This window comes from Cervus elaphus, chromosome 18 (assembly GCF_910594005.1).
Source record: "Cervus elaphus chromosome 18, mCerEla1.1, whole genome shotgun sequence".
Taxonomy (NCBI): domain Eukaryota; kingdom Metazoa; phylum Chordata; class Mammalia; order Artiodactyla; family Cervidae; genus Cervus; species Cervus elaphus.
Window position 1 is genome coordinate 46,095,096 of NC_057832.1, and position 19,217 is coordinate 46,114,312.

General features: G+C 35.3%; 1 protein-coding gene across 1 annotated transcript in view; it reads left to right on the plus strand.

Annotated features, from left to right (window-relative positions):
* The window catches only part of SEMA3E (semaphorin 3E), a 280,371-nt gene that overhangs the window by 203,051 nt on the left and 58,103 nt on the right, over positions 1-19,217 (plus strand). The window contains exon 5 of the mRNA XM_043873243.1: positions 14,558-14,651. Within this exon, the coding sequence (XP_043729178.1) occupies positions 14,558-14,651 (94 nt within the window). The remainder of the gene's footprint in view (positions 1-14,557; positions 14,652-19,217) is intronic.

Genomic DNA, 19,217 nt, shown 5'->3' on the forward strand with positions numbered 1-19,217 from the left:
AGTTAGAACTGGATATGGAACAAAAGACTGATTCCAAATAGGAAAAAGAGTACGTCAAGGCTGTATATTGTCACCCTGCTTATTTAACTTATATGCAGAGTACCTCATGAGAAACACTGGGCTGGAAGAAGCACAAGCTGGAATCAAGATTGCCGGGAGAAATATCAATAACCTCAGATAGGCAGATGACACCACCCTTATGGCAGGAAGTGAAGAAGAACTAAAGAGCCTCTTGATGAAAGTTAAAAAGTTGGCTTAAAGCTCAACATTCAGAAAACTAAGATCATGGCATCTGGTCCCATCACTTCATGGCAAATAGATGGGAAAACAGTGGCTGACATTTTCCTGGGCTCTAGACTCAATACAGATGTTAATTGCAGCCATGAAATTAAAAGATGTTTACTCCTTGGAAGGAAAGTTATGACCAACCTAGATAACATATTAAAAAGCAGAGACATCACTTTGCCAACAAAGGTCCGTCTAGTCAAGGCTATGGTTTTTCCAGTAGTCATATATGGATGTGAGAGTTGGACTGTGAAGAAAGCTGAGTGCCAAAGAATTGATGCTTTTGAACTGTGGTGTTGGAGAAGACTCTTGAGAGTCCCTTGGACTGCAAGGAGATCCAACCAGTCCATCCTATAGGAGATCAGTCCTGGGTGTTCATTGGAAGGATTGATGTTGAAGCTGATACTCCAATACTTTGGCCACCTGATGCGAAGAGGTGACTCATTTGAAAAGACCCTGATGCTGGGAAAGATTGAGGGTGGGAGGAGAAGGGGACGACAGAGGATGAGATGGTTGGATGGCATCACCGACTCAATGGACATGGGTTTGGGTGGACTCCGGCAGTTGGTGATGGACAGGGAGGCCTGGCGTGCTGCAGTTCATGGGGTCGCAGAGTCGGAGACAACTGAGCGACTGAACTGAACTGATATATATGTGTGTGTGTGTGTATATATATATAATGAAAGTGAAAGTGATGATTGTTTAGTCGTGTCCAACTCTTTGTGACCCCATGGACTGAACCCACCTTGGTACTCTGTCCATGGAATTCTCCAGGCAAGAATACTGGAGTGAGTTGTCATTCTTTTCTCCAGGGATCTTCCCGACCCAGAGATCGAACCTGGGTCTCTTGCATTGCAGGCAAAGCCATATATATATATATATATGTGTGTGTGTGTGTGTGTGTGTGTGTGTGTGTATACACTGCAACATTATTAATGATAACTGAGATAATGGCAACAACCTACTTGTCCAATAGATGAATGGATAACAAAATTGTTAGATTGTTGCCATTGTCTCAGGTATTATTAATAATGCTTCAGGGAACATGGAAGTGCCTGTATATTTTTGATCTTGTTTTTGTTTTCTTTCAATATATACCTAGAAGAATTGCTGGACATACAGTAGTTACATTTTTAATTTTTTGTGGAACCTCCATACTATATTCTATAATTGATGTACCAGTTTACATTCTCACCAACAATGCGTAAGGGTTCCCTTTGCTCTGTATCCTTGCTAAAACTTGTTATTTCCAGATTTTTTGATAATAGCCATTTTAACAGGTGTGAGGTGTTATTCTGGTTTTGACTTGCATTTTCCTAAGAATTAATGATGTAGGGATCTTTTCATATATCAATTGGCCATCATATATCTTCTTTGTATGAATTTGTTTGTTCAGATCTTCCACTCATTTTTTTTTAAATCAGATTGTTTGAGTTTTTTCCTATTGAACTGTATGAGTTGTTATGAGTTCTTTCTATATTATATATATGTATATAATAAGTGTATTTTATACATATATATATATATATATATATATATATATATATATATATACAGTCAGATGCTTTTTCTGAATTTATTTAGATGATCATCTGACTTTTATTCCTCATTTTGTTTGTGTGGTGCATCACATTGACTGCAAATGTTGGACCATTCTTACTTGATCCTTTTAATGTATTATTGAATTTAATTTGCTAATATTTTTTGAGGATTTTTGCTTCTAAGTTCATCAGGCATACTGGTCTGTAATTTTCTTTTCTCATGCATTTGTCTGGTTTTGGTATCAAGGTAATGCCGACCTTACAAGATGAATGTAGAAGAGGTCCCACCTCTTCTGTTTTTGAAATACTTTGAGAGGGGTTGGTATTAATTCTTTGAATATTTGGTAGAATTCACCAGTGAAGCCATTTGGTCCTGAACTTTTATTTGTTGGGATATTTTTTTGATTATGGTTTAAATATCCTTACTAGTAATCTATTTGTTCATATTTTCTGTTACATTATGATTCAGTCTTGGTAGGCCATATGTTTCTAGGAGTTTACCCATTTTTTCTAGGTTGTCCGGTTTGTTGGTGTGTAATTGTTCGTAGTAGTCTCTTATGATTCTTTGTATTTCTGTGGTATCAACTGTAATATCATTTTTTCATATATTATTTTATTTCTTTGACTCCTCCTGCTTTTTTTGATTAATCTATTTAAATATTTGTCAATTTGGTTTATCTTTTTACAGAACCAGTTCTTAGTTTCGTTGATCTTTTCTATTGCCTTTTTTGGTCTCTATTTCATTTATTCCTGCTCTGATGTTGTTATTTCCTTCCTTTCACTAACTTTGGTTTTGCTTGGTCTTCTTTTTCTAGTTTCTTGAGGTGTAAAATTAGGTTACTTGAGACTTTTCATGTTTCCTGAGGTAGGCATTTGTTACTATGAACTTCTCTCTAATCTTCCCTGACAGTTAGGCTACTTTACTTAATTTTATGAGATTTAAAAGGCGTAGCATGAATCTGCTTCCTAAATTCAATATTTTCTGAATGATTGGAACATAGGCTTCTGAAATGTTTGTGGAACTACTCAAATACACATCATCACAATGCAGTGAGGGTAATGCTGCAAGAGACTTATAGCATCGGACATGGGAGAAGTTTTGCTTGGAAAAGTCTTGGAGAATATCAGTGAAATTTTTTTTTCAGCATCATTTGGTCATTACTGGGAGTTAGTATTGTAAAGAAAATGAAGGATAAAATTCTCTTTTCCTAAAGGGAAAGTGTAATCAGAGCTATGGATGGCTTTGATGCAAAAAATTTTAAAGATAGTCAGCTCACACTGCTCGAATTTTGATTGGATGGTGAAAATTATAAAGGATAAAGCCTTTATCAAACTGTGAAGATTCTGAACTATCATTCTAGAAGTTAGACTTTATTTCATGATAATGAGGAGGCACTAAAGATTTTTCAGAGGGAGAGCAACATGATTATTTTGAAGAAGATAATGAGGAATATGTGGGAGGCAAGAGTGATGTTGTTTGCTAGTAAAAGCAGGCTTCAAGACAGCATTATAATTACAACTTGGAGAGTATTTGCTTCTAATACTCTTAGTACACCCTGGCGTACATATCCAGTAGATAGAGATATCAGTGTGGAATTTAAGATAACATTGGCATATGATGAAGGCACTTAGAATGAGGGGCAGAATGGAAGTAATAGTTAAAGGATACACAAAAGAGGGGGAAAGATGGTTTTGCCTTCAAATAAAGGTTAAAGCAAATCTTTTAAAAAATTGAACACAAGAGAATTAAGTTAGAATTTTACTTAGACTTTTAAAGATTTTAAAGGATTTTAGTGTTTTTGCAAGCTATTCCAATAATATTTAAAGAAATGAAACGTTTGAACATATAATTGAATAAATAAATAAGATACTTGTCTTCTTTAAAAAAATCTTAATATACATTTTAAACCTTGATTATACATTGAATATCTCATGAAAAAAAAAAAACAGCCATGCCTGGCAACACAAACATATCCATATTCTCCTTTTACAATGGCAAGTAGGATAATACTGTCAAACAATATGGAACAAGAAGACACTTGTTGAGACTCGCAAAAACTCATCTTGCCTGTGATTCCCCACTTAGAAAGTAATATTTGTGAACAATACTGTTGACCCTGTCTTAGTTTACAGATTTATCTTGAGGATGAAACAATATATGGAAGAATGCTTATTAAATTTTAAAGTATTTTACAAACATAATGAATCATTTTTGGGAAAAATGTAAAGAAAAAATCAATTAAAATGAAAAATTAATAGCTTTAAAGTCAAAACATTTACTTACAACTTCACTCCTTTTTGCAGTTTTTTCAACTTATTTATTTAGCCTTTGGGAAATGTTTCATATTCTTTAATAAATGATTTTATTGCTTGGCAGAAGGAAGGGAAAAATAAACAATATAGTGAATCACATACAAAATTAACTTGTGATACAGACAGTTGAATAGCTATTTTTTGTGTGAAGAATTTAAGTGCGTGTTATGCTATTTATTTGGAGCATTTTTGTATCGAAGCAACCTTTGTTGATGGATACATGAGTGTGAGCCTATATATTTTGCTTTTTTTTTCTATTAGAATAGCTAATAAAACAATCTTGTGTTTATAATGTTCTAATTTACTTTTGACATCTTTCAGAATATCTCAGTGGTGCTGAGGGCAAGAATAGTATTAGTTCACAAAGCTGATTTATTAATGGGGAAACTCTCATTTCATTTAATTGACATCACATTTAACACCTGATTATGTAGTAACTCACACCTATTGATAGGAGCTTATAGCAGGCTTTCTGGGTTTTGAGGACTCTTCTCAAGACCTAAATGAGAAAATTCTCCTGGGACAATGCACCCTTTATTCTTTACAAACATTTTTCAGAGAAACACATGCATCTGCACACATTGGTAAGCTAGGTGTCCTGCTTTTTCTCTAGCACACAAGGATCTATTGAAAAACTTCTCTGTGTCCCACTGAAACAAAAAGTGCGTCCCGCATTGTTAATACCAGCGATGTCTTGTGAGTTTAAGCCACGTAACTCAAGCAGAAATTCCAGCTGTTAAAACATAGATAATGGAAAGCCAGGGTAAGTAGTGACCAGCATTCTCAGTAGGGTTAAACACCAGCATTACACATTACTTGAACCATAAACTCGATTGCTTTGGGGTCATTGACAAGGTCATCATGACTCAAGTTTTCTGGTTGGTTTGGGTGCTGCGGTCTACTTCATGGAAGAAAATTATATTACTTGCTTCTTAGTATTTTATTGTATTGTGCACTAAATTTAAGAGCACAGTGAATTCTCAAAATAATGTGAAAAAACTTCATTCTTGAATTTGTAGCTAATTTTGAAGTTAGCTTGACCTATGCAAAACAAAGCAATAAAAGTTTAGAATTTGCCTATTTTCTATCATAACATCAATACTCTTCTATCTATGGGAAATTTTCTTCCTTTTAAAAATTTCCACATCTCAGTATAAAGTTGCCAAAATAATATGTAGAATTCTGAGGAATTAAGATGACTTGGATCAATGTATTTTTCTATCACATGTAGCTTAACAAGACAAAGAAAGCCTCTCCTCTAAAATCATGGAGCATAATACCAATTAGTTCATTAAAACCTATTGTCAAGTTGGTTGTTAGATAATAATTAAGAACTCAGTCTTTATTGTCATTTAAATTTTGGAGTTTTATGATGATATACCACAGCATCAAGAGAAAACCTTTCCTCATTAAAAAAGTCATGTGGAAAAGGGGAACCTTACCTAAGAAGTAACTGTACCTCCAAGTCACACCTTCATAGTACTTCAAATTACCTGCTGTCATTAATAAGATATTTGAAGATAAAATATGTTGTCTCTTGTTTTCTTTAGTACTTGATATTATTTTTAATGACTGCCGTATTATATTAAATTATGTTATATCCACCCTAACCTTTAGTATATTAACCCTGGCAAGAGTTTATCATAAACTGTCAACATGTTTTTGAAAATAGATGATCTTAAAAAAAACACTTTTATTTTTCCTTTAGTTGTTTTAAAAATGTAGTCACGTTTACTAAAGCCAAAGGCTATCAAAATATAGAAAAAATAGAATGATGATAGTGCTGTATGCGAAGCCCAAGAAAGCATGTACAACATAGCATAACATTGTAGTTTGTACAGATTGTTGTTTTCAATCAACATGCCTATCCACAGCTATGTTTTGTGAATTGTTTTAGATCCATTAGAAAATAGACGAAGAGCACACAGCAAAGGAGATAAAACTATTTAGAAAACAAGAACAGTTGGGCATTTATTATGTGTCAGATATTTTATTTGATACAGGGAATCGAAGACAAATGTCATATAGGCAGTTTCCCCAAGGAGGCCTCACAAACCAGTAGGGAAGAGAATCAGACAATTATAATACAGAGAAATAAATGATATAAAAGAGGAATTTACATGATGCTTCAGGAGGACACAGAAAGGGAAAGAAATCAATATTAGGGCCGGCAGAAGAGTCAGATCAGGATTCTTGAAAGTGATAAGGTCCGTGCTGAATTTTTAATATTGTGTGGGCATTAATATCCTAAACACATTAACAAGCCCAAGTAAGATGAAAAAAACTACAAGAGTGGCTGGTACTCAGACTGTGAGAGCAGCATTTTAGAGGTGAAGTACTTTTGTATTAAGTCCCTATGTTAAAAACTCTAAGGGCTTTAGACTTCGTTCTCTAGAGACTATGGGAAGTCAATGAAAGATTTTAAGTAGGGAGTTGATAAGAGGAAGTTCAGAAAGAAGTCTGTGGCTACAGAGTAAAGGATTAATGGCTGGGGCTGGGGACACTGCTCAGGAGGCTGTGTTAAAATTAAGGTGATAAGTGGTAAAGGCATGAATTAAATAAGTGCCATGGTGTGGGCAACAGCATCGAATATCGCAGATAGATGTGGTAAAAAAAGGGGGGGGGTAGGGAAACTCTATCAGGGGTAATTTTATGAGAACAGTAGACTGATGAGGCTTGGGGTTTGTTTACTACTTTGTTTTCTGTTCCAGGGCCAGGACCTGGCATAGAGGAAATTGATTATTTAAATAATTACATTATTAATGGAAACTGATTTTCTCCATCAGACATAAGGTGTGAGATTGTCTGCTGATTGTCAAGAGAGATCACGAGTCAGACTAGCTGAGCATATAGCTACTCAAAGGAGTTGTAAAAGGACATGACCAGGAAAACATATTAATACATTCCTTGGCAATATTGAGGGCTGAGCTAAAAATCTCTGATTGTAAATGATTGCTTTATATTTTTGAATGGTTTACTTTAGCAGCATCACTATCGTAGGTTTATAGAAATAGGGAAGGTAGACATGTGGATGAGAGAACAGGAACAAAGGGAGGGCTGACTAAGGAGGAGAAGATGAGAAGGGACCTTCATATTAAGGGTTTCAACTTTGTATTGCATAAAAAATATTGTAATTAATCTTGTAAAAGAGCTGGAAGGATGAGAAGCTGAATGGAACAATATCCTCATAGGAGTGTCATTCATTTTTTTTAAGGCTGCTGTAACAAATTACCACAAATTTAGTGGCTTAGAATGAAGTATATGTTTTATCTAATAATTCGGTAGGTGAGAAGTCTAAAATGATTCTCCCAGAATAATATCAAGATGTCAACAGAAATGCATTCCTTCCAAAAGATTTAGGAGAATCCATGTCATTCTTTTTTTCAGCTTCTGGAGAACCCCCACATTCCTTGACTCATGGCTCCCTTCTTCCATTGCCACAGCCAGCAATGAATGGCAGGTCTAATTTTCCCCACACTGCATCACCCTGGTTGGTTCTTGGCTATCATCAACAAATCTCTATTTTTAGGACTCATATAATGACATTGGGCTCACCTGGATAATTCTTGGCAGCATCCCTATAGCCCTTTTGCTATTATGCAAAATGAGATATTCATAGGTTCCAGGCATTAGGACATGAACATGATTATGCTGAGTATGGGAGCTATGACTTAATTAAGGCGTGGAGGTGTTGAAGCCTGTTGTAAATTGAGTGTGGTCTTAGCAGTTTACTTATCATGAAATGGGCTTCCCTGATAGCTCAGTTGGTAAAGAATCTGCCTGCAGTGCAGGAGACCCTGGTTCAATTCCTGGGTTGGGAAGATCTGCTAGAGAAGGGATCAGCTACCCACTCCAGTATTCTTGGACTTCTTTTGTGGCTCAGCTGGTAAAGAATCCGGCTGCAATGCCAGAGACCTGTGTTCAATCCCTGGCTTGGGAAGATCCCCTGGAGAAGGGAAAGGCTACTCCAGTATTCTGGCCTGGAGAATTCCATGGTCATGGGTATAGTCCATGGGGTCCCTAAGAGTTGGATGCGACTAAGCGACTTTCACCATCATGAAATAAGGATTTCAGAAGGCGTGGTGAAAAATTTTCAGAGAAGCAATAAAATTAGACCAGAAATATGGCTTTAGTATCATCTTATCTCCAGTAGTAATTAACTTTCTGAACTTGTTCATCATTTATGATTTGTTCAATGGAAATATCATGCTTGTTATCAACCAAGTTTGTTGTGACAAAAATAGGAGTTTTGAGTATGTTCAAGAGGCAAACCATTTTTAGGTTTGATTAACTTTCACCATAGGCAGATTTTTTGTTTGTTTGTTTCTACCATGTCATAAAATATTGATAAGGTGTGAGATAATTTTATCTTCTGACTTTTTCTGGCATTGCTTTGTCTGTTTAGCTTCTCTAAATTGTCATCTAATTATGCTTTAAGGTTATGATTGTACATAAGGTGCTCAGATAAAATTAATGAGGCTACAGCTGCAATGAAACTGTATACCTTGTATCAGCAAACAACTGAATTGGTTGCACAGTGGTGTCTGACTCTTTGTGACTCCATGAACTATGTAGCCTGCCAGTCCCTTCTGTCTGTGGAGTTTTCTAGGCAATAATACTGGAGTGGGTGGCCATTTGCTTCTCCAGGGAATCTTCCCAACCTAGGGACTAACCTATGTCTCTTGAATCTCTTGCATTGGCAGTTAGGTTCTTCACCAGCTGAGCCACCAGGGAAACCCTCATCAGCAAACAAGGCTAAATTCAAAATAATAGGAATGTAAGGTTGTGTGTGATCATAGCTGTACTTAGACTCTCAAGTCATTCACATGAAAAATGCCAACCCTTCACTAGCTTTTATTATCAGATGTTATTTTAGTCATAGTATTATAATAGCCTTTGCTAAAAAAAAAAAAAAAACTGGAAAACAAAACTGGTCAACACATTTTTGTTACAACTTCATTTAACTTAGTCATTAAAAAACAAAGTAAAAAGTAGGGATGCAATATTATTGTTAAAGCTCAGTGATTTAAATAAGTGATATTGACAGAATCCTATATTATACTTCTAAAGAAAGGTATGTTCTGATTAATAAAAATAAGTATAGAACTTGCTGTACTATGTACTGATACCCTAATTTATTAATTAAAAATGTTCATTTAGCAACTATCCAGGTGTGGGGACAGGGTCAAAGATGGTAGGGTCAAAGTAATAAGACAGGAGTTAACAGAACTTTCAGGTGTTCAAAACAGCTCTTCATTATTTTGTTGCAAGTATTATAGACTTCAAACACATTACATAGTCTTCAAATTTAAAAAGGATGCATCACAATTTACAATCTTGTTAACATTGTCATCCATTTTTGTATTAATTGACTCCTTGAGTATTAGTAACCAAGGGTTATGTATGGATGAAATGACTGTGTCCTTTCTCCTTTTTAATAAAGATAGTGATTCTTATCTAAAGCAGAGATATTCCAACTGTTTATCTTTCTTAAAAATCATTCAGTACAGGTCAATCACTCAGTCGTGTCCAAATCTTTGCAACCCCATGAATCGCAGCACGCCAGGCCGCCCTGTCCATCACCAACTCCCAGAGTTTACCCAAACTCATGTCCATGGAGTCGGTGATGCCATCCAACCATCTCATCCTCTGTCGTCCCCTTCTCCTCCTGCCCTCAATCTTTCCCAGCATCAGGGTCTTTTCCAGTGAGTCAGCTCTTCGCATTAGGTGGCCAAAGTATTGGAGTTTCAACTTCAGCATCAGTCCTTCCAATGAACACCCAGGACTGATCTTTAGGATGGACTGGTTGGATCTCCTTGCAGCCCAAGGGACTCTCAAGAGTCTTCTCCAACATCACAGTTCAAAAGCATCAGTTCTTCGTCGCTCAGCTTTCTTCATAGTCTAACTCTCACATCCATACATGACTACTGGAAAAAACCATAGCCTTGACTAGATGGACCTTTGTTGGCCAAGTAATGTCTTTACTTTTTAATATGTGGGGTGAAAAACAACAAATTATGGAATATATGAATTTTTCAGCTTTATTGAGATCTAATTGACAAAAAAATTGCCAGATGTTTAACATTACATCTGAAGCAACTTAGCATGCACACACACATGATGATTTGATATATGCGTACACTGAGACTACAAATTTCAAAAAATTAGATTGATAGATATGTTTGTCCTTTAAGCTATTCAAGAATGTGGATTTTTAATATTGCTGTGAGAAGCAAGCAAAAAGATTTAATTTATAATGTGTTCAGGTAGCTTTAGGTGTTAATCAAATTAATTAGAGAGAGATTTGAAGAATTCTGGAGAAAGTCAGAAAGGGTTCAGTTAAGCTACATCTGAGCTTGAATTTGAGGTGTAGATCTCTGAGAATATATGAGCATTTAATATTCGGTATTCCATTTTCAAATTTGAAGTTTCATAAAAGAGTTATATCCTTTTACAGATTCAGATAGATTTTATGTATTGCACAGAATTGTGCTTCATGCATCCTGGGTTCCACTTATTTATTTTCAGAATGTTAGGGTTATATGATTTTGTGAATATAGTTTCTGCTTGATTTAGTTTACTTCTCTTGACTGATGAAGATACTGCTCTGTTAGATATTTGATATCTCAGAAACATGCTGAAATTCACAAATCAATATTGGCTTCAGAAGACTAAATTATGATTTCTAGTTTTAAAAATCTGTGACTTTTCTAAGATTGTGACTTTATTTCCTTCATTTAACTCAGTGGTTCTTTAAAATAGAAGATTCTCTTGATCTTAGCACTCTTACAGTTTGCATTTTCTGTTTCACTCACTTGATAGTTTAAATTTAAATGAATTTGTTGTAATTCCTTGAGTAAATAAGGAATATATTTGTTTTTCTCTTGCAGTTTTAATTTTAATATTTAGGATATTTGTATCCACTAGATAAATTCGCTTCATCAGTCATTAGAGACAAAAAAAATTGAGCATCACAGAATGTTGAAGCTATAGAGAGTCTTGATTTAAGAAAGCCTTTTAGTATATTTCTTCAGCTGCATTCTGTGACCAAGCATTTAGACATTTGACTATATTAGAATAAGTATATTATGTATACCCTACCTGTTTTTTTACCAAGTATTTACCAATACAAGGTAGCAGTCACTAAAGGGGTATCAAGTATTATATTCATATGCTTAACCACTCCCTCCTCCATATAATGCTTTGGATCTGTTTTACAAATGTAGATGAAACCCTTTCAACATAAGTGTTAGTTTGGCAGACCAGTAATTCTATCTTATTTCAACAAATATTTTCTTTTCATGTCATTGCAAATCTATCATCAATGGGAAGTGAACACAAAAATGTCTCAAGTTAGTTATGGCCATTCCTGCTCTCTACCGATTATGTGAAGTATCTAAATTGGTCAACTTTTTTTGGCTTAAAATATCAATTTAGTCATACCTCTATGACTAAAAGTGGCATTTGGAGGCCACTTTTGTTCCATAGTGGTGGTTGTTCAGTCGCTAAGTTGTGTCTGACTCTTTGCAATGCCACGGACTCCAGCCCTCCAGCTTCTGTGTCCTTCACAAATAAATCTCCCTTAGTTTCTTCAAACTCATGTCCATTGAGTCAGTGATGCCATCCAAGCATTTATCCTCTGTGGTCCCTTTCTTCTCCTGCCCTCATCCTTCGCAGCATCAGGGTCTTTTCCAATGTGTCAGCTCTTTACATCAGGTGGACAAAGTATTGGAGCTTCAGCATCGGTCCTTCTAGTGAATATTCAGGATTGATTTCCTTTAGGATTGACCGGTTTGATCTCTTTGCTGTCCAAGGGACTCTGAAGAGCCTTTCCCAGCACCACAATTTGAAAGATCAATTCTTTGGCGCTCAGCCTTCTCCATGGTCCAACTCTCACATCCATACATGACTACTGAAAAAATGATAGCTTTGACTACACAGACCTTTGTTAGCAAAACAATGTCTCTGCTTTTTAATAAAGACTAGGTTTGTCATAGCTTTCCTTCCAGGCAGCAAGCATCTTTTTGAATGTTGAGTTTTAAGCCAGGTCTTTCATTCTACTTTTTCACCCTCATCAAGAAGCTCTTTAATTCCTCTTGGCTTTCTGCCAATAGAGTAGTGTCATCTGCATATCTGAGATTGTTGATAAATCTCCCAGTCTCTTGATTCCAGCTTGTTAGTCATCCAATCTGCATTTTGCATGATGTACTCTGCATATAAGTTAAATAAACAGGTTGGTAGTACACAGCCTTGACATACTCTTTATCCCAGTTTTTAACCAGTCCATCGTTCCATGTCCTGTTCTAACTGTTGCTTCTTGCCCTGCGTACAGGTTTCTCAGGGGATAACTAAGGTGTTCTGGTATTCCCATCACTTTAAGAATTTTCCACAGTTTGTTGTGATCCATATAGTCAAAGGCTTTAACAAAGTAAATGAAGTAGAAGTAGATGTTTTTTTCTGGAATTCTCTTGCTTTCTCTATGATCCAAAAGATATTGGCAATTTGATCTCTGATCCCTCTGCCTTTTCTGAATCCTGCTTGTATATTTGGAAGTTCTCAGTTCACATACTGCTGAAACCTAGCCTGATGGATCTTGAGCATTACCTCGCTAGCATATGAAATGAGAACAATTGTGCAATAGTTTGAACATTTTTTGGCATTGCCCTTCTTTAGGATTGGAATAAAAACTAACCTTTTCCAGTCCCGTGGCCGCTGTTGAGTTTTCCAGATTTGCTGACGTATTGAGTGTAGCACATTAACAACATCAACTTTTAGCATTTGAAACAGCTCAGCTGGAATTCCATTACCTGCACTAGCTTTGTTCACAATAATGCTTCCTTAGGCCCACTTTACTTCACGCCAGAGAATGTCTGGCTCTAGGTGAGTGACCACACCATTGTGGTTATCCGAGTCATTAAGACTTTTTTGTATATCTCTTCTGTGTATTCTTGCCACCTCTCTTAATCTCTTCTTAGCCATTTCTGTCCTTTATTTGCCCATCCTTGCATGAAATGCTCCCTTGGTATCTCCAGTTTTCTTGAAGAGATCTCTAGTCTTTTCCGTTGTTTTGTTTTCCTTTATTTCTTTGCATTGTTCACTCTCTCCTTGCTGTTCTCTGGAACCCAGCCTTTGGTTGGGTATGGCTTTCCCTTTCTCCTTTGCCTTTCACTTCTCTTTTCTCAGCTGTTTGTAAGACCTTCTCTCAGACAACCTCTTTGCCTTCTTGTATTTCTTTGTTCTATAGACTATGGTTCATTTCCAAAGACAAGACAAGACGTTTATAGGGGTCAGGTGATCTCTGCACTTACTAGAAAAGCCTTGGAATGGCAGGATCAATGACTTTAGAATATCAGAGAGAAAGAGAAAAGTTGAAAAAGAACAACAAGAAAAGGACAGGATAGATAATGTGGAGTAAATGAGCTGGTTATTGGGAAGTCAAGATGGAATTGTAGAAAAGTGTATGCAACCTTCATAGGGTCCTCAGAACTTTGGATTGTGTACAGATTCATGATTTATAGATGAGCAGGGCTATTTATAGAGGCTGCAATGGGCAGTATTGGCAACATTCTATTGCAAGGTAGTTTTTCCCCTACAAAATTTTATATATTGACTTTTATTGTCACTTTGCCAAACTACATTTTTTTAAACTGAAGCCACTTATAGCACACTTAATGAAAATTAATTATAGAAATAGTCATTAATGAGAATTTTGAAATCTGAGAACACTTAGGAAAAGTCCTGTAGTTATGCAATTGCACTGGGAACCAATAAAGTAGTAATTTTCTAGAATATATTTATTTTCAGTATCTCATTTGTGTGAAAACGTACTGAAATATTGTTTATAATGTGGCATCAACTTCCAGATATATATGTCCCAGTGATTATGTAGTAATCATTCTCTAAATTATTGAATATTAGATGTCTATGCAAAGAGAATGTGATAAGGAATAAAAATGATTGAAAATAGATATTCCAAATTATTGACAAAACATGTTATATTCTTTTAGAGATTATTCAAAAAAAATCAATAATGGCTTTTGTGGAATAAAAGCCCATTTCCATGTTTATCAATGAGTCTCCTTTTTGCTAACCTTTTCTTACCCCCATCAAGTCTCCATTTATTTGGATTATTTAACTGACATCTCAACATAGCTAATACTGTGTGATGAAATGATAAAAATTGTGAATTTCAGCACCTGCATGCTTTTTGAGAGGAGTGAGAAAACCACATGGGCCTTAAAATCCACATATTTATTTATAAAATCCAATTTGTTCCTGAATTCCTTGATGTTTCTCACTGGAGCCTTATTTAAGTACTTGTTTTGTAAATAATCAATGTTGAATATATTTTCTTCTGAGAAATTAGCTTCTTATTAAAGTTGGCAGATACATAATGGTTTTTCTGGTTTTCTGGACAGGCTCCCCTTTTTCACCTGGAATCGCACAGATCTGAGAGAGGAAGGGGCAGATGTCCCTTTGATCCCAGCTCCTCCTTCATCTCCACTTTAATAGGTAAATTTCATGGCTGCAGACATCAGGTGGTATCATATTGATTATGAAACTTCAGTTCGCGTCTTTGGTGTTCCTTCATATACGTTGCTGTGTCGTATCTATTTATCGGTTCTGGGAGCAAGATATTAATTTTGGAGCCATGCTCACTTGAGCCAGCTTTACCCATGTAAGTACAGTGCTATGAAGTTACAGGGTATGCCATCCAGAAAACTCAAATTGTCAATACCTAATAGAAGGTGTTTTGTATTATCATTTATTGTTCATAAAATACAATTATGTAAATACTTTATAAAAATATAGCTAGAGAAACGAAACTATTTTAACATGTGCCTATTCTTTCTGTTTTAATTATTCTTTATGGGAACTTCTAATAGTCTTTTCCTGGTGCCTTTCTCTGTATCAGTAGAATTCAGCAGAAAGTCATCTCAACTTAGAACTTGAGTCACTTATTTAGATTCCTGTTATTTTAAAATGTAAGCCATAGAGGTTGACTGACTCAAACTGTGTCCGCATTGGAATAATAGAACAAACTGGCCATGTCAGATCTAGTTTTCAATTGGCTTTCAGTTAAATTAGATGAGATTCATGAAAACCTCACTTAAATCTCAGAATAAGACTTTTTCTTTCCCCACTGATGAATCATCAAAATATGATCAATCAATGCTTGATTTAGAGTTGATGCAAATGTTCCTGGATATTCTAGAGACAACACATTCCCTGAATTTATTCCAGACAGTTGATTCTGATTGGCCTTGCACCCCATTCCCCCTGCCCCACCATGCCTATCATGGTACTCAGGTCCAAATAAGTACAGCTTTTATATATATGTATATTTGCTTGTAGAACAAAAATCTTGTTAGCTTTAATCAGTAGGGACATTTAATTTACTTCAGTTTCATAATTTGAAAGACCTGTTAATGAGAATTTCACAAAGTAATTATTTCTTCAGGATCTTTAATAAAGAGGTATTTTTAAAGAATATAAAATTTTAAAGAAAATACTAAGATATCCTGAGTTCCTTGACTTAACTGTGTGTGTGTGTGTGTGTGTGTGTGTGTGTGTGTATAAACACAGTATGAAGAAGGGAGATTTTAAATATGGGAATAGAGTTGTTTAAGTCAGTTTGGACTTAGTTGGAATCAAGCCTTAAGAGTTCCACTTTTGGAGAATGCCAAATTTCTAACAAGTGTTAGAAATTCTTAGTAGGTTGGCAGCATATGAATTAAAATATATGCATTTGATAGACTCATACAATTTTTCAAATGTTTCTATTGATTTTTATAACTTCATAGACTTAAAATTTGAATATGTCTGGAAGAATGAGACTGTCTTATCTTTCTTTTACCATACAATATATCGCACAGAAGAGTCTCCTATGAATATTCTTGTTTAGTTGCTGACTCTTGTGACCCTCATGGACTGTGGCTTGCCCGGCTCCTCTGTCCATTGGATTTCTGAATGAAATATAAGTGTTCGTAAACAAACAAACCAAAAACAAATTAGGGGATGGTATTCACAGAACCTTATAAAAGGTATTGAAAGTTAAAAATTACACAGTAGGCACTCCTTCTCTGGTAAAATCCTAAGACAATTAGAACACCATTTATTTTTAACATTTTTTTACATGGTTAAAAGTAACTTTTTTTAGCCATCCCACCACTCTCCACTCAGCCTTTCTGGAGCTTGTTTATGTGTGAAACCAGAAATTTAAAACTGAATTTTTTAAGAGGGGAAATATTACTGGAGGGACATTTCCAAGTAGTTTCATTGGACTTCCAAATCGAATTACACTATGCTAAAATGTGAAGTGTTTGCCATCTGGGTGACTGTTTCACTTATTTAGAAGAAAAATCAAATCTTGAGAGTCCTCCAAGCTAAACACAAAAGCTATAGAATAATCCCTCCAAAGAGAAGAAATAAAAATATAATTCTTCTAATTTATCCACTAGCTTTCATCTCAAAGTACCTTTGAGAGATCATTCACTTACTGTGGATATGCAGCAGCCACTGGGAAGGAAATCTGATAACCTTTGTGAGCCAGCAACTCTTTAAAAGACAGGAAGTAGAAATAATTCACTCAAATGAAAAAGCAGCAGGAATTTGAGTTGGAAAAAATGGAGCTACCTGAGATGGAAATTGGCAGTCTCGGTGTAGCTTACTCTTGACAGGGAAAGAATGCATTAATGTGGTATTTTATGACCACATATGTTCTCTACTGTTGGGTTAAGACAGGACTCAGCAAAAAGATGACCATGGTTAGACCATTTCTGCTTCTGTGTTAATTATAGGTCACACTTAATTTTTAGTGCCTGTCCACATTAAGATTCGCTTTCATGAGTTAAAAAAAAGAAAAAACTCTGTAACTGTACTTATAAAACTAACAAGGCCCTGAAAGAAAAAACATGCTCACGAATCATAATTTCTCATAATATGTTAATTTTAGATACAAATTTCATTTTATTTAACTTAAATTCAGCTGACTAAAGATCACATGGAGTAAAAGCTTACTGAAAAGCCAAATAAGAAATAAACATTATTAGCTAGGTGATAGACAAGTTAATGAACATTTTATTAAATTTACAGTCTAATTTAGAATGGAAACGTTAGTAACTGAAAACGATTCTGTGTGAAGCAAGATTTAAAGAGTAAAACAAGCTCCTTATTGAGCCATGTTCTGTATGTTCAGAAGCCAATCAAGATGAAATCATACATTAATTAGACTTTCTTTTTAAACCCTACTTTGTATTAGCATAATTTATTATGGTGGCATTATAAATTCATATCACAGGTGCAATACTTCTATATGTTTAGCCACATTTCCCCCCTACTGTCATCACTAATATTACATATCAGTTCAATTCAGTCACTCAGTCGTGTCCAACTCTTTGCAACCCCATGAATCGCAGCATGCCAGGACTTCCTGTCCATCACCAACTCCCAGAGTTTATTCAAACTCATGTCCATGGAGTTAGTGATGCCATCCAGCCATCTCATCCTCTGTCATCCCCTTCTCCTCCTGCCCCAAACGCTGATTATGACCAACCTAGATAGCATATTAAAAAGCAGAGGCATTACTTTGCCAACAAAGGTCCATCTAGTCAAGGCTATGGTTTTTCCAGTGGTCATGTATGGTTGTGAGAGTTGGACTGTGAAGAAGGCTGAGCGCCAAAGAATTGATGCTTTTGAACTGTGGTATTGGAGAAGACTCTTGAGTGTCCCTTGGACTGCAAGGAGATCCAACCAGTCCAACCTAAAGGAGATCAGTCCTGGGTGTTCATTGGAAGGACTGATGCTGAAGCTGAAACTCCAATACTTTGGCCACCTCATGCGAAGAGTTGACTCATTGGAAAATATTACATATAAAAGGGTCTTAAATAAATATCTGAAGAAGGTAAGGCATTGCAATCTGGTTTTAAAAATAGTTTGTTGAAACAGTGAATTACTTAGTAAATTGAATTGCTGTATTACTTGTCTGTACCTTTTGAATCAAGCAAAGATACTGAGAACTTACCTTGCCACTAAAGATTATTAGGTTTGCTGGCTGGCCAACCAAAATTCAGGAAATATTTTCTTTGTGTCATGTGTCATTTTCTTCAGGAAGTAAACCTATTAGCTGGCTTTTTTTTTTTTTTGCGTCAGTGTAAATTTGATGTAACATTGCAATATTCTCTTTATTAAGTAACTTTGGGATTTCTTTGATAGTTTGTCCACTCAATTCTATTGCTGTTTTTTTTTTTTAAAAAAAAACACATTTCATTCTGACTCAGGTTTTTATTGCCAATTCTAGGGGTAATTTAATACATACCATACTTGAAGTGCCTAAAGTATGCTAATGTACATGTTGCTAATGTTTGGGGGAGAACCACTTTGATTTGTCAGGTACCTTTTCACACTTTGCTTTGAAAGTGTTAGCTTTTTTGTTAGAATTTTTTAGGATACTTTCAAGTTAAAGACTTACAAATTTTTATATCAACAAATAATCATGAATGAGATATTTCACAGTCTCTGAAATTTTCTTTCCACACTTTTTACGTCCCATGTTACATTTTTCAGCAAATAAGATTATACAAGTTTATAGCTACTGAGATTTTCTTCCTGCACTTTTGTTTTATCATGAGACCTTTGTGAATATATCCCCTCATTACAAATTCTGTAAACTAAAGGTCAATGTTGATTGAAGGAAAGGGAGTCAGAATTCATTCAGGGAAAATTTAAGTGATTATTTCAAGCTCTTAATATTATGAAAATGTTTTTTATAAATAAATGCTTCTATTTGATTAACTATATATTCAGGGTAGAATTATAAATGAATAGTTCTGGCACAAAATAGGACTTCATAAATATTAGAAAAATAAATGAAATCATCGAGATGAAGGTAAAATATAAGTCTTTATGATTACAACCTCTATAAACATAGTAAGTGAATGTGCTGATTCATTTCTTGAATTCGACCAAACTGTGTAGAAATCCATTTCCTTACCATGTTCCTGTCTCTGTCCCTAAAGAGTGTCTGTAATTTTTAATCCAAGACTACTGTGCTCTCTCATTTGGTTGAATGCCAAGCAT